The 16,080-nt window shown below is 40.9% G+C and overlaps 2 protein-coding genes across 3 annotated transcripts; one reads left to right on the forward strand and one right to left on the reverse strand.

Moving 5' to 3' along the window:
- Positions 1-633: 633 nt before the first annotated feature.
- psma5 (proteasome 20S subunit alpha 5) lies at positions 634-3,709 on the reverse strand. Its single transcript, XM_084349661.1, has 10 exons — positions 3,611-3,709; positions 3,249-3,299; positions 2,693-2,759; positions 2,449-2,575; positions 2,201-2,268; positions 2,012-2,119; positions 1,834-1,892; positions 1,637-1,739; positions 1,287-1,373; positions 634-1,028 (listed from the first exon to the last, which is right to left on the reverse strand). The coding sequence occupies exons 2-10, from the start codon at positions 3,275-3,277 to the stop codon at positions 951-953; spliced, it is 726 nt and encodes a 241-aa protein (XP_084205787.1). The 5' UTR covers positions 3,278-3,299; positions 3,611-3,709; the 3' UTR covers positions 634-950.
- Positions 3,710-5,594: 1,885 nt separating this feature from the next.
- On the forward strand, positions 5,595-15,529 carry LOC311255304 (matrix remodeling-associated protein 8-like). 2 transcript variants are annotated; one of them, XM_084349659.1, is made up of 12 exons: positions 5,595-5,862; positions 6,503-6,529; positions 7,210-7,515; positions 8,779-8,880; positions 8,967-9,100; positions 9,203-9,382; positions 10,801-10,942; positions 14,112-14,270; positions 14,363-14,387; positions 14,525-14,610; positions 14,693-14,764; positions 14,847-15,529. In XM_084349659.1, exons 1-12 carry the CDS (start codon positions 5,811-5,813, stop codon positions 14,867-14,869), a joined length of 1,308 nt encoding a protein of 435 aa, XP_084205785.1. In that variant the 5' UTR covers positions 5,595-5,810; the 3' UTR covers positions 14,870-15,529. The 2 variants fall into 2 exon arrangements, with proteins under 2 accessions (XP_084205785.1, XP_084205784.1); XM_084349658.1 differs by having other exon boundaries at positions 5,597-5,862; positions 14,519-14,610.
- Positions 15,530-16,080: the final 551 nt, after the last annotated feature.

The raw sequence follows: 16,080 nt of genomic DNA on the forward strand, positions 1-16,080 counted from the left end.
AATAATATTGTTGTTTGAACAATTTCAAAAAAGGGTAAAAAATAAGAATAAACCTTTTCCATTTTAACCTCCAATCTGATCAGTTGGTTAAAAAAAGCAAAAAAATTCCAGCAGGAGTGGTAATTTGTTTTACTCCATTTCTAATACGTGTAAAATGTGGTAAGGAAAATGTGGCATTTTTTTGTTGGGTACTTAGTAAACAGACTGATGTTAAACCAGACAGTTGTTTCTACCTTGAGTATCTGTAATATGAATTGGGGTTGCAGCGATACACCATTTTCAAGGTTTAAAGTGGTATGAATGATAACAATTTTCTTTGTGTACATTTGCTCATCTAAGGTATCGAATTCTACCGTATTAGTTCATATCAAGTTTCATGTCTGTCAGGACATAATAGTTCTTGGGATTATAATAGTTTGTTAAACCAAAAAAAACTACCATTTTCATTCAACTAAGTGTTATCATAACTGATAGTAAAAACTAATAATTGTGTAATAGCGTGAAAATCTCATACAGTTGCAACCCTTTGTGACACATATGCATTTACAAAGTCCAATACTTCACCACGTTTCAGCATCTTATGTGTAACAATAAGACAACAAAAGAATATCACAAAAAATGACAGACTCAGACGACTTTCTGAATACAAGTTTAATTTCAGTACTGATTCGTAACAAAAAATACCCCCCCTCCCCGACCGTTTTCCTGCCACCCAGTTGTAAGCGCTGGTCAGACCCCTGTACAGAGTTGCACAGATACTGAGAGACTAGGAGTAAAAATTAGCACATTACAAAGAGAAACCTCTTATGCAATCCAAAAATATTCTGAATGCAGCCAGGAGAAAATGTGCTGATGGAAATATGCAGTTGTGTTGTGACTTCCAGCCCAGGTGTACTTCCACGTCCTCTCCTGCCCAGAACTCAAATCAAGACTTTCAAGTCTTTTCTTCTTTAGATGTCCTTGATTACATCCTCCAGCTCCTCTTTGGAATACATGTGGAAGGTCTTCCCGGGCTCTACTGTTGCCAGCTACAAGGGAGACACAGTAAGAAAAGTCTGTATGAAACCACAGGATTTAAACTCTGGCAGTCCCATAAAAAACTTAAAACTGCTGTGGTGTTTTTTCAAAATGACACTCAAAGTAAAACTGCTGATGTGGTTTGCTCTTGACATTTGTACTTCTGTGGTTTAAACTATACATTTTCCCAAACAAATCCAACTTTCTACAAGCACCTTGTTTTAGTAAAATCAAGAATTCAGAAACCAGTTGAGAAATGAGGAACGAACCTCAATGTTGGTGGCGTTGAGCTTCTCCTCCATCACCTGCTTCAGAATGGTGAGAGACGACTTGATGGCGTCTTTTAATGTCATGGACTGTCAGTCACCCAGGGAGAGAGGGAGAAACACAAAAGATATATCTGATCAATCCTCCAAATATTTTTTTTTTAATCATCTTTACACAGCTCACGTCTAAATGGCCAAAGAAAATTCTCAAATAATTTTCATTCCATCAATTAGAAAAAAACAAAACAAATAACCAACTCACACACAAGATAGTATGACTTTGTATGATAGTATGACACTTATGACCAAATTTCTTAGTAAATCTTCCTGTTTAAATATGCAGCATTCTGTACCTTGTGGTAGACCTCCTGCAGAGAGCTCTGTGCTCCCTCAGATGCTGAGCCGATGGCCCGAGCATCACACTGCACAAAGGTTCCTGATGGGTCCATGTGGTACCTGCATTCATAAAGCAGATAACAGGTAAATCTCTGTGAAGTAAGAATTAAAGGTGAACTTGAATATGTAAGGTGCACAAATATTCTTTACATACAGCTGGGGTCCTTTTTCATCAACTCCTCCAAACAGAAGTGCTACACCAAATGGTCGACTCTGTATAGACAAGAGAGGAAGACAGCGAAGAGAGAGTTATAGAGGTTTAGCAATCAATTTATGTGATTGAGGTTTGACTACATGAGTGTTTCGGCATGGAGATGAGCTAAAGAGCTGACCATGGCACCCGGATCAGCATCCTCCTCTCCAAACTGCAGCGCCAGGTTGGATACAGCCTGAGTCACACTCTCCACTGTCATAGTCTCGTTGTAAGTAAACCAGTGGTTCTGAGGAGGAATATACATAGAGGTTAACTGTAGGTAAAACTCAAGGTCACCGATCTGCTATCATGTGCTCAGCACGCATACCTGTGTTTCCACTCTTGCTTTGTCGATTAGAGTCTTGGCATCAGCTATCAAGCCACTCATGGCGCAACCTTTGAGGAAGAAAGAAAGAAAAGTAAAAACTGCAGGTCATGAACACACTGCCACCTAAAGTGACAAGCATGATATAACTGGGACATATGTAATGTCATTTTATCTGAGGGAATATTATTAGACAAGATCAGGGTGTAATCACAACCCTTGATCAAACTTCAGTCTGTCTTTCCACTTACCGATGTGAGTGTCGATCTCCACGATCTTTTCAATGCTGTTGGGCTCCATCAGCGGGGAGGTGATCCTCTTCTCCACAGCCAGACACACACCCTCGGATGTCTGGATACCAATGGCCGTGGAGCCCAACTGGAGAAGCAAGGTCAGACCAAATTTAACTTTGAGCATTTTTTACAGGTTTAGCATACAATATCACACAGAGGAAGACTATTAGTAGGCTCAAGTGATTTGGCATGTAATACCCACCTTTATCGCCTCGATGGCATATTCAACCTGGAACAATCTTCCTTCAGGTGAGAATGTGTTCACACCTCTGGAAGACACATGTGAATATGTATAAGTATTTACAATGTTTATTAATTCAAAGCTGCCAGAAATCTTTTTGTGCTGGGAACAAATCAATTAATTTGTTATTAAGTTTGGTTTGTATTTATTTGTGGGTGTTTAGAGTCAACACACTTCGAGAGCTAAACTGGATACCTTGGGTAGAACACTCTTGAACCACACTATTACATCTCAATTAAGTTTTCCTGGTTGAATAAAGGTTTCTAAAAAAAGTTATATCGAAAGTGAAAGCAAAATAACTTGATGCGAAGTGACTCGCTGCTAGCTTACTGCCCGCAACAAACAGCTACAAAGTTACAGCAAGGGTTGGAAACAAAAGTCCTTTCAGATTCCCTTGAGCATTCAGATAAAAAAAAATGCCTGTACATACAACTTTTTATCATGACTGTTTCTCAAGTTTGCTCATCCTCGCTGAGAAGGGCTCAATAAATGACAAAGCAGTTTATGTTGCACCTACCTGTCATATTCCGATCTTGTCAAAAACATATTTGAACGCTTAACACAGGACCTGCAGACAAAGAAGATTGGTTTAAGTAAGTCTTCTGGACAATAAAAATGAGATAAAACATTTGTTAAACATAAGCATGATTCTTTGCTTCGAGTTTGCCGTGACACCGGGTGATTAGCTAGCTAGGGTTAGCTGCGATACCGAGCAAGCATGCTAGCTAACTGACGCGGCTAATCACTGAAACAACTGCAAAGAAAATGCTCATAGAAATCAAACATCACCAGTCGGACATTAAAATAATATTTACAAGAACATACATGAACAATTCGACGACATATTTCTAAATAAATACACTTGTTAGACTCATTTACCTCCAGTCAAAAACCCTTGAATGAGTTCGCTTGTTTCAGGGGAAGCTTGTGGGGTGTAACACCTAAACACGCCGGTCGTCAACAAATCGGAAACGAAAGTTCCGCGTCGGCAGAGCTGACGCTGAGCATCCATGGTGTCACCACAACAGTGACAACATTTTAAATATATTTTTATTAGCAGAGAGAAGAGGTCACACTGCCTGCTGAAAAAGTCTTATTGCTGATATGAAATTAAGCTTTTTAAAAATGTGATCAATTATTATATACATGATGGGGCAGGTTACTGTGATACGGTCTAAGATAAGAGAGCACAGAGGAGGAACTAAAACTGAAAAATACAGAATAATGTTTAGCAGGGGAATGAGACACCTGCACAGAAACAGCAGTTGGAGTTCATGCAGTATAAATATCTTCTTGTGTCTCTGGCCTGGATTACACATAGCAGGTTTTACTCACAGAGAGCAGATAACTGTCGGAAGCCAATTTCCAATCTCCAAGCATCTACCTGCGGTTTCCATGTCCCATATGGTCTAGCGGTTAGGATTCCTGGTTTTCACCCAGGCGGCCCGGGTTCGACTCCCGGTATGGGAACTACCTTTTGAGGTGAAGTAGCAGGATGCAACCCGTCCCTCGGTTTGGAAATACTGAAATACTGAAATAGTGCATCTTCTGTCTTCTCTCCCCTCGGCACTAACTGAAGTCTGACATGGCTGGCAGGCAGGCGACGGCCCATCTTGGAGACGCTGAAGTCATCCACTGATCAGTACAAAGAGAGGTGCCACATTGGATCGTATATAATACAGAAATACTGATACCAAAGAACTTCGATAGGTGCGCAGTGACTGCATGTCATGTGGGGGTATCAGCCACTGAGGGTCGTCTTTGAGCTGAGTAAGAAGAGCAGGACCAGTGGAAACATTTACTGCAATAAATACTGCAGTAAATGTTTGGTGCATTTTAAAGTATCTTATTGTGTTGAGGATTATGAAGTAAAACCAATTTTAGCTTTGTTAAGTTCCCAGTATTCTTTTTTTACATATATTTAATGATTTAACTTTTAAATGTTTGTTTAGCACTTTGAGAATGACTGCAATGCAATGTAAAAAAAAATATCCCCTTCTTGTTTAGGCAGTTACAACAACAGCAATAATAATAATAATAATAATAATAATAATAATAACACATTTATGCTAATAATTTTATGTAATATACCACTGGGTAGAGTAATTCATAAGAATGCATATAAAATGATCATCTTTGTCATATATGTCATACAAATTTATGGGGCACCATGTAGTGTTGGAGAAGAAATTCAATCTCAGAATTTTAATATTTAAAATACTAACGAGGAGATAATACAAACTCAGAGATATTCATTTTTTCCATGACTGAATAAACAAGCTGTTCTCAGAGAAAAATCAAGTTCACCAGAACACTGTTTGAAGCTAAGTTGTGGCAGGGTCCGCCACATATTTACTTTGTTTATATGTGGCGGACCCTGCCACATTTCTAGCTTCAGTATGAAACTGTATTGTCCTTTAAGGTCAGTTTGTTTGTTCAGTTTATTCAGTCATGGAAACAAAAAGAGTTTGTTTATTTTGTGTGTTTAGATCTTTCTCTTCTGGCTAAAATGTCTTCACCAAAACTACAGAGTGCACCTTTAAGTGGAGTAAAGAGGAGTAATTGCCTTTTTTTAATGCAGTGAAGTATAAAAGGACATACAGTATACAGTATAGGCCTACAGTATTATCATTTCCATTCTAATTCATCAAATCCATTCTGTTGAGTTCAAACAAAGACTTTGATTTATTTGAGTCTCTATATCACAAACAAAGAAATGTACCCACAACACTGGCAACTTTCAGCTTGTACTTGCAAATCTCTCTCTTGACATGCTGTGCTGTTATAAATTAAAATGTTAGTTTTCAGAGGAGAGTGGGTGTTGCTACATGCAGGCCGGTGGTGTCATGTTTCATGTCCCGGGTGGGATCAGTTCAGTTTTTGGTTCTGTTGCCTATTGAAGTCCTAACGTGGCGCTGTGTGTCTTCAAACTCTGAAATCTGACCAAACAAAGTCCTGCTCCTGCTGCTGCTGCTGCTGCTGCTGCTGCTGTTGCTGTGGATGGATACACAACCCTCAACTTCTTACTGTCAGGTCCTCTCAGCTTTGACAAGTTCTCCGTGCCATTAACATTGTCAACATGAGGAGCGAGATGGAGGACTTCATCCTGCAGGCTCTCCTCTTCATCCACAGTAAGTAGACTGGAGTTTGGTTGGTGCAGCTTTGTTTTGCATGTCTCAGGTGTGTGCATCCAGAAATATAACATAAGTAATATAAAAAGAAGCAAAATCTGCACCACCATTTACAAAAAAGATTTAAATGTCTTTCTTTTGTCATTTTTTCCCGCTATTTTAATTTTTCTTTGAATTAAGACCTTAAGTGAATTAGCTTATTAAAAGTCAGTTAATGTATTGACATGTAGAGACAGAAATTATGTATCTGATTATTTTCAGACTAATATTAAAACCAGACTCCTGCTTCATATTCACACACAGACACATTCCTGTCAGATGAGTTTTGCTGAGTCAGTATAGACATTGTGGTGAAAGACGCTGACCACATTCATTCTCCAAACATGTATATTAGTTAGAGTTTCCACTATTGTTTTCAATTAGGCCTAGTCATATTTACTTTTTAAGCCCGTTGTTAATCTCCTTTGCTGCTATGTTTACTTTTTTATTAACTGAACAAACTCCAATTGTAGTTGAGTCTGATTTAAGAGAGCCTTCCTTCCAGTGGGACTTATATTTTTCAATACAACATGTGGTAGCAGTCTGACAGAGTCTGTTTAAGTGATCATCCTGTTCACTTTCCCCACTGTTTCTGTTTCAGTCCCCGTGGCCTGCCTCTTCACTGCAGGTATGTTTCTCTTTGTGTGTGTTTTGTGATTCAACACAGTATCACAGCAGCTCGTGAAATACTAACATAGTAACAAAACTGAACTGTAACGAAACTAAAACAAATCTTTTTAGTGACACTCAGTACAAGTTTAAAATGGAGAATTTGGGTCATGAACTTTTTCTGAACATATAACCAAAAATCACAATGTGTCCCTGACCTTTAAAGGTGCACTATGGGAAGACATTTTAATCATTTTTTTTATGCCTAAGCAAACTTAATAAACAAACTGACCTTAAAGGACAACACAGTTTCATACTGTTTTACTTTGTTTATATGTGGCGGACCCTGCCACCTTTCTAGCTTCAAACAGTGTTCTGGGGTCCTTATTTTCCTCTGAGAACAGCGTGTTTATTCAGTTATGGAAAAAATAAAAATATTTATGAGTTTGTGAATATTAAAATTCTGAGTTTGAATTTACAATACTTCCAATACTACACAGTGTCCCTTTAACCACAGTAGCCACAGTGTTTTTGTTGCCTAAACCTAACTACAGACTGGATGCGAACATTTGATTCTAGTGTGACAAAAACCACTGCCCTGATATGTTAGATTATTCATATCTCTGCATTTCTGTTCAGAGACTATTAGTAAATGCTGAATGAAAGTGTGAAACTCTTCACATCCTCTCTGTCCTCCAGTGTCAGCTCAGTCCGACAGCAGCAGCAGTGTGGTGGTGGCAGGCTATAATGTGAGCGCCCCCGCTGGGTCGAGGGTGCTGCTGCAGTGTGTGAGCGGCCGCATGGTGTGGACCCGGGACAGGGTGAGGGACAGACAGAGGGTGGTCCACTGGGACATGTTCCGAGCCCACCCAGACTACGCCATGGAGAGGGTGCTGGACATGTTCTCTGCAGGGGACCAGAGGATCTACAACTCCTACAACCTGGGCAGGGTCGGCCTCAGCCCAACAGCCTTCAGGGATGGAAACTTCTCCCTGGTCATCAAAGGTCACTCTCACTGTCTCTGAATTTTATGTCTGTAACTGTTGGTGAACTGTGTTTTGCATTGTCTGATTCAGTGCAGCGCTGCCTTTCTGTAATTTTCAAAACTGATGACCATTTTCAAACCATACAATTAGATTTAGGGTCCGCCTTTTAACCCTGCAGCCAGCAGTGCTGTAAAAAGTACCCAAAGCCACACTTGAGTAAAAGTAACGATATTGTGCTGAAATATTACTTTTCAATAGTAATAGTGAAAATCACCCAAACAAATAGCACTTGAGGAAAAGTCATATATACATATATAGTACATATATGTACTATATTCTTACAGTCAATCAAACTGTTACTTTGGCTCTAATGCGGCATGCAGTATGCAAAGTAACTAGTAACTGAAGTCATCCAAAAGCCAGCCATAAGATTTTTTTCACACCAGTATAGATTCAAAGTCAAAATGTTAAAAAAAAATAAATGCTGGAGATGTTATCAGTGACCATAAAATCCCCATCAATAATTTTTTTATTGGTTTGTTGGAGTTGCATTATTGCCACGGTAACACAGTTGGAAAAAAGTTCAGCTGATGGCTTAAGGGCCTCAATCCCATGATAATTTTAACTCGTCTGCACAGTTTTGAATCCCCTTTTATGTAATAAAAATGTGTTGATTTAGAGTATGGCAGAGATGGTCTTGTTTCACTGAAAACATGCAGGAAACCCTGCTGCTTTGAAAACTGTTTGCATTTTGGTGCATTCAAGTGCTAGTGGAAAACTCAGACATGCACACAAATCTACAGAGAGTCGACTCCAACGTAGCAACAGTGATAATTTTCTTAACATCTGTGCTTGCTTGTTGCGTCACTGCCATGAGTTATTTTACAACAGCTGAACTAGTAAAAATCAAATTGTGACAGAGCTGTCAGAGCATGACGAAACACCTGACTGCACCAATCAGAAGGATCCCAGCTCTCGACTGACTTCATGCTCCAATGGTGTCATTTTGATTAAAAGAATATAAAATAGTGTTCACTATCATGTATTTCCTAGCCCCCCCAAATGTTCAAAGATTCTGCAAAACTCATTTTCATACCAAAGTGAAATGAATGGAAACCCTCCACTACCTAAGACTGCATGTTTTCACAGTAATGTGAAGTAAAGCCTACATGATTTATAACTCACAAACTACAGTACAGTCCTTTAAGTGAACAGGCATCAATGATTTTATCAGACATTATCATAATGTTTGCTTTTTTTGCGTCTCTGCATGTGACTACAGACGTGACAATGAATGACAGAGGTCTCTACTCTTGTAACCTCCACCATCTCTACTGCCACCTGTACGAGACAGTCAGAGTTCAGCTCAACGTCACTAAATCACGTATGTATCACAGAGCCGTCGACATAATCAATCAACACATAGCAACCTGGAAGCTGAGTGTGTTTTTCTGCACATTTACCATAAAGGCCGCAAAGAACAGCGTTACTGGGACGGACAGAAGGCGGTGTATGTGGTGCTGCTCGGCAGTACCGTGGTGCTGCCGTGCATCAACAGACGTAATGTGTGGACAGACTGGAGCAATGAGGAGGAGGACCAGCAGGTGTGTGTCTGTAGTCTCAGTTTAGATCTACTTTTAATTTAGATGGATTACATGATATTGACTGAAGGATATAACTCCCCTTTGTATCTTGGTGGCTTCCAGGTGGTCCACTGGGACCGTCAGTCTGCAGGGGTCCGCCACGACCGCGCTGACCGGCTGGTGGACCTGTACGCCTCCGGGGAGCAGCGTAGCTACGGGCCACTGTTCCTCCAGAGGAAGATGAACATCAGCAACCAAGCCTTCTCAGAGGGGGACTTTTCTCTTGCCATATCTGATCTGCAGGTGGGTGTAAGGAGAGGAACAGGAAATACCACAGGAGTCTGATTGTTAAAACTATACTGCTATGGCAAGAGCTATACTTCTTACTGGGGGTCTTCCTTATTCTAAATATGTGTCCACATGCACTTTAGATAGTGTTTACCAATGTGTGTATGGCTGTGTGTGTGCATATTTACAGTGTTTCCAGAACACATGGAAGTTTCATCAGTAATGCACCTCTTGTCAAGTTAAACTTTATTATTCTGCTGGGAAAATGAGTTCGGGGGCCACAGTAAGATGAATATTCAGGTCAACAACAAACAGGATCTGTCCAAAAGGCCTTCCTACCAATCCTTCCGTCATATTTTAGGAATCTCAAGTGTCCGAGTGTTGTTTGATAGGGCTCATAAATCAGATCGTTTAGGTTTAATACATTCTCAGGAGCCATCAGAGAGCAATGACAAAATTGTGGAAACAGGGTCAGTTTTCCATTCAGCTACAGCTAACACTCAGCTGACTGTCAGAACCATTTTGTTCCTGTCGTATGTTTTAAAATGAAAAAAAAAAACCACACAAACCTATCTCCCTGCAAAGACAGCAATAGATAATTTCTCAAGTTTTCTGCTAGATTATATATTCAAAATGTTTTCAAATTGTCCTATGTATGCATATTAGTGGGACAATAATTCTTCCCAAGAGTATGTTGTGCAATGCACATGAAAAATGTTGATTTTTCAAGTGAACAAAAGGCTACAGGCTTGCACACGGGGGCCAATGCAACATTTAACTGCTTGTGTTTCAATCAATCATCAAAGCCATGCTAGCTGTACTTTATGTGTAGTGCTAATAAGCAAAGGCAAGCATGCTAACAGGCTAAACAATGACGGTGAACACAAAGCGAAACAGCAGCGCTTTTGCATTTTCACTGTTAGCATCTTAGCATGTCCTCTATACTTAAGTACAGTGCATGCTCACACAGCTGCTAGCGTGATTGTTGACTCTCAGAATACTCTACTGTAAAAAAACATTCCTCCACAGCAGAGATGAGCATATAACTAAAAACCTAAAAATATAGGGTTTCCCTACCTTCAGAGCTGTTTGGCAGTCATTGTCACATGTTCTTTATAACTTTATGTCCACATTTATCCTAAGAATAACCAGCAAACTATCAAAAACAGCCAGTTTATCAGACAAACCACCAGAAGAAGTGGGTGTTAAAGGGATTTATATTACAAATCCTTAACAGGAAACCATTAAAACTGGGATGTAGTTGCTGTCTTGTGATGGCATGCACATTCAAATCATTCCAATCTAAGTGTTTTTGAGCCGCAACTTCTTTTTTGTTGTTGTTAGCATCTGTTGCACAGATTGTACCATCCAAAGGCACAAAGGCCTACCGTGTAACGCACAAATTTGTTTGACTGTCTGCATCCAACACACAGCCCACAGACCAGGGGTTGTACTCGTGCCACCTCCACCACCATTACTGTGGTCTGCATGAGAGAAGAGAGTTTCAGGTCACAGTGGAGCCACCAGTGATTCAGACCACCCTGCCAGCCAAAGCGCTGCCAAGTGAGGACAAAGGTAACACGCAATCACGCACACAAAAATACAAACACACATCTCTCCTCCTGCTCCAGTTATAAGTCACTGCGAGTGCAGGAGCGGTGCAGAGCGGATGTTTTCTGACTCAGTGGATTTGAACTATCATGTGTACGATTAGAAGAAAAACCTCTTCAGAGACATCTGTTATTTCCTTCACTATCAGCCTCATTTCGTGTTTGGTCTGTGACTCTCCAAAGAGCAGCAGAGGAGGAAGAGATGGAGGAAAGGGGAGGGCATGGGGGACTTTTATTTCTGTTTGTTTCATGAGAGATTTTTACTTGCACCGTCAGCTTGTCTGACGCCAGACCCCTGAAGCAACACACTCTTTCTCACAACCTTCTCCAAGCCTCCCCCTCATCGCCTTTCACCTTCTCCTCAAGCCACCGCTCTCGACTGTTTCACCATTGTGGCGCTGCTCTACACACTGTCGGTGTGTTTGTAGTGTTCCTCTCTGTTTCTCTTCTCTTGATTGCTTCGTTCACATTCCTCAGTGTTTTGACCTACCGAGAAGAATCCTGACTCTGACTGTGTATAAGAAAGAGGAAAAAGAAGAAGAAGAGAAGAGAGGGAGCAGACAGAAAGGAGGATTGGCATGTTGGCGTGCCAGCTGCTAAATTCTTGGAGGATGAGACAGTTTCTGGTGCATGTGTCTGTCTTTCCAGTAGGTACCTGAAACAAAGCCGATAATGGCAGATGCATCAATGTGGGAAAATCATTGCGAAAGGGTTAGAAATGAGAAATTCCTGTGGCCGATTCCATTTGTGAGCGTATGTGTGTGAGAGAGCGTGCCAAGTCCGCTCTCATTTCAGTGGAATCTCTCGGATACAGTCTTTGGACTGAAGTCCAGCTCTGCCCACACAATTAATCCTTCGCTCCCTGAGCTGTAATAACACAGTAGTATTGCACCATGGGAATTTTACTGGCTTGAAACAAGATGCAGCAGATTTACCTCCAGCACAGGAGTGAGTTTGCGCAGTTCCTTCTTCTGTGCACTCAGACGAGCAGTATTTAGTGGTCTTATCTGCTCTTGTTTTGCCCTCTCTGACTGTCTGCTGGCCTGTTGACTTTGGCTCTCTCCTGACGTTCTGGAGACATTCTTCACCCCACCTTCGCCTTCCCTCTGTCCTGCCTTCCTTCTGTTTTTTCTCCACATGCTCAGGTTTGTTTATCTTCATCACGTTCCTTTCACTTAGTCTTTTCTATCACTTTTCTCGCTTTCTTTTTACCTTTCCTTTCAAAGAAAGAGAACAGACAAGACCAGGAAGTTTCCTTCATCTGTGCTGCAGCTGGCAACACAGAGGGGAAAGACAAACAGAGTGGTAGAGGCAGTGGGGGATGAGAGTTTTTGAGAGACAGATAAAAAGAGAGAAGGGAGGATGGGGGCGAGGAGTCTGTCGATGAAGTGGAGTAGATGAGATGTAGGTCAAATCCCTCCCAACCATCAGAGTTAGTTTGGGGAGGGAGAGAACTGGGCAGCCAGTCTAAACACAAACACATATGTTCCCTTCTGTGCGCGAGTCAGGAGAAAATGGCTCCAAACTATATAAAAGCATCAGAAGATCTGCAACGTTGATAACCATGTTGTTTACATGTACGCTACAGCTGGATGTGTGTGTTTGGGGTCGCTAGGCGAGGTCTTTTCTAGCTTCTCTTAGCAAGTTGAGCCTCTGGAGAAACGTCTCTCCGTCCCCTTCCTCTCCCTTGGCTCTGCTCCTCTGTTCCACCCCACTCTGTCCTTCCTTCAATCCTCTTCCTCTCCTCACTTCTCTGTGTTTTACTGCCAGGAAAACTAAATCACAGCATGACTTTCTGTCTGGATCTCATTTTGGCTCAAATATGTCGAGTCTGAGGTCCGCAGCTGCTTCTTGCCTTGCACTTTTTTTTTTAATGAGGCAAAATGGAGCCAGGCGTTCCCTCCCTCTTTTTGCCCTCTGCTTCTCAACACTCTGCAGAACCGCACATACAGTATCGCCTAATGCTGACCGCCTAATTATTTTTCACTGCTCTGGAAATGTGTTCAGGATTTTCTTTTACAGCCAGGAAATGTCAACGCATGTAAAAAAATGAAAAAAAGGGTTAGGGTTTGCAATGGGCAAGGTGTTAGAGCCTCTGAGGCATCTCTCTCTCTCTCTCACACAATAAAAAAAATACACACATGACTGCAGTGAAGAAAGAGAAGAGTGATGTTAGCAGAAATGAAGTTTAAAAGTCCACGCCTTAGTTTGTTCAGTGTCCACAACAATGGGATCATACCAGCCGCAATGCATGTTGATGTTCTGGCCCACGACTATTTAGCAGTTATTACTACATTATTAAACATTATAAGTAATCATGGATTGGACCGCACCCTTCATAAATCGTAAGTTTGTTCTTAACTACAAACCTCTAATGTTCCCTGACTTCATCATTACGAATGTGGGTCAGGAACCAAAAGGGCTGGGGTCGATGGTTCCATCGCCGCCTTTGGTAGGTCTTCAAAATCAGCCTTCATTTTGATCTCAAACACACACCTGTGAAGTTTCATGACTGCTCACAGGCTAAACCAAAATGGCGATCATAGTAAATAGTAGTTCTATACCTGTGAAACAGCAGCATATTAGCATTGTCAACGTGAGCATGTTAGCTTGCTGAGGTTAGCATTTGATTTGTAGTGACTTTTAACCATGCTTAGCTGTACCTTTTGTGAAGTGCTAATCAGCAAATGCAAGCGTTGGTGCCGGAGGATGAAGCAGTAATGAGTCATGTTTAATGGTAGTTAATGGTAATCCATCTAATTGTTGTTGAGATATTTGAACCCAACATCGCCATCCATACAGCCACACTGCTAGTGTGGCTTAAACTATTTTTATGACTTTGAAAGACAATTTGAAACTTTCTAGTTGCTACTTCACGAAATAAGTTAGCACTGCGAAGTAATGAAAATCTGCAAAGCCACAGAAAGAAGTACAACAACAAGTGCCAGCTATTATTGGACCAAGTGGACTGTTTTTGTGTTACTCACGAGGTGTGTTATGCTAGTTCAATGTAAGATCTGCTCTTGATTATTGGAGTTGTAAACCTCATGATGACACATTGGTCTGTTTTGAGTGAAAAGATGAAGAACAGAGGAGCACTAAGTGCTGACTGTTGTGATTTCTGTGCTACTCAGACACCACTAAGGCTGAATCACCGCGAGTCATCAACGTTATTCTGCCCGACCAGAGACACCACTTTCTCCTGCCGCTGGGCTACGTCCTCACCACCTTCCTGCTACTGGTGTTCATTATCCTCATCATCATCCTCATCACACGCAGACGTAAAATCAAAGGTCTGACCTGCAATAACTTAATCTGACTGTAGGTGATCTACACTGCTGGAATGTACATGGCTGAATCTCATCTACTTTTCTTCTGTTTTCAGAGTTTTATCCACAGGCGTCCATGAGGTGAGTGAGAACACACACACACACGCGCGCACACACGCGCGCGCACACACACACACACACACACACACACACACACACTGTCCTACCATTAAACACACACACACACATACTCAGGTGTCTCTCTCTGTCAGTGATAGGTCGAGCAGAAGCCAAAGCAGCTCGGAGGAGTTTGAGATGGACGTTGCTGAAGTGAATGTCTGCTGCCAGGAGGAGAGAAGATTTGGTGTGTGTGAAAGACTAGTGTTGATGGAAAGTGACTTTTGTCTTGACTGTGCGTGACTCTCTCATTCCTGTGTGTTTTTTAGACTACAAGAACAACCTGCTGAAGGAGAAGGTCCACATGAACACTCAGCCTAAAGTCATTGATCTTGACAAAGGTAACTCACACACGTGCAAAGTCATCTGTCACGCATTTTTCTGATTTTCCTCCCTCCTTAACCTCAATTTGTCTTCTTACAGAGATGGAGAAATTTTCTAAGTGATGGAATGAGAAGATAAAAAGTGAAACTGGAGTCACTGGCTGGTCCAGAGGCTGAACTCCAAACTAAACACTGTCTTCTGTCCTGGCAGGAGAGACGGCAAGAGAACGAAGAGAAAAAGACTGTTGTGAAATGCAGAAAACCATTAAAAAAACAGCTCTCACTGAGGCCTTATGTGTTCAAATCATCAGTGATAGAGACAAAGAAAAACTTTTCTGACATTATACTTGATCAAACTAATAAGACTTGACTAAGATCACTACGCACGGCACAAGAGCGCCACCCAGAGGGGACTCTTAGACAAGAAGCAACATGCGCATGTTGACTCAGTTGTGATTGAGGGAATTTGAATTCAGTTATTACAGCTTTGATTATTATTCATCAAGTTAAAAATAAAACAAACATTTGTTTTTTATTTGGAATTTGTTTTAATCTCATATCCATCTTGGCTTAACTGACTGGACTGAAGCACCACTGAAGCCCTATTATCAGTGTGTACTGCTTCCTGTAGGCTATGATTAACTCCATGCTAACTGACCGATGATGCTGCGTATGTAAAAATGTTTTATTTTGATGCTCAGACTGTATTTTTTGTGGAATGTTCCTTTTTTAAATTTTTACATGTATTAAAGTTTGATGCTGGTGTTTGTCTGAAGTTGGTTATTCAATGTGATTGGTTCTCTTTGTATTCAAATTACTATGTGAATATGATAGAATAAAGATTGATACTTAATGACTGAAGGTGGACAGCAGAAATGTTTGGTTGACTTGTCATTATAGGAAGGTCCTCGTGACAGTGAGCCAGCAAACACAATACCAGCACCATCAAACTGAAGCAGCTACATGGCCTTTGTAATATTATTATTTACACCGGTGTTTTACCTGCTGTCACATGTCCGAATATATTTTGTAATAAAGGCATGTATTTACTTATTTATTGGTTCCCACATAATTTTCATATACGATAAAATGTTAACAGCATCCACTCCGGGGAAAAGGAAAATTTTTTTTCTACTTGCACAGCTGTTGTGACTTTGCTTTTTTCAGCCACCTAATTTGCTATCTTATTCAATTTGCTCATTCATGCATCACATCACTGCCTATTGTAATGCTGTACTATACTGCAAATCCAGTAAAGATTTAACATAAAAAAAAATAGAAAGATTTGTTATCAGTAACAAATGCAAATAGCACTACACTGTAGGAGTGAAGAA

This window comes from Pagrus pagrus (assembly GCF_965226575.1).
Source record: "Pagrus pagrus genome assembly, chromosome: 3".
NCBI lineage: Eukaryota > Metazoa > Chordata > Actinopteri > Spariformes > Sparidae > Pagrus > Pagrus pagrus.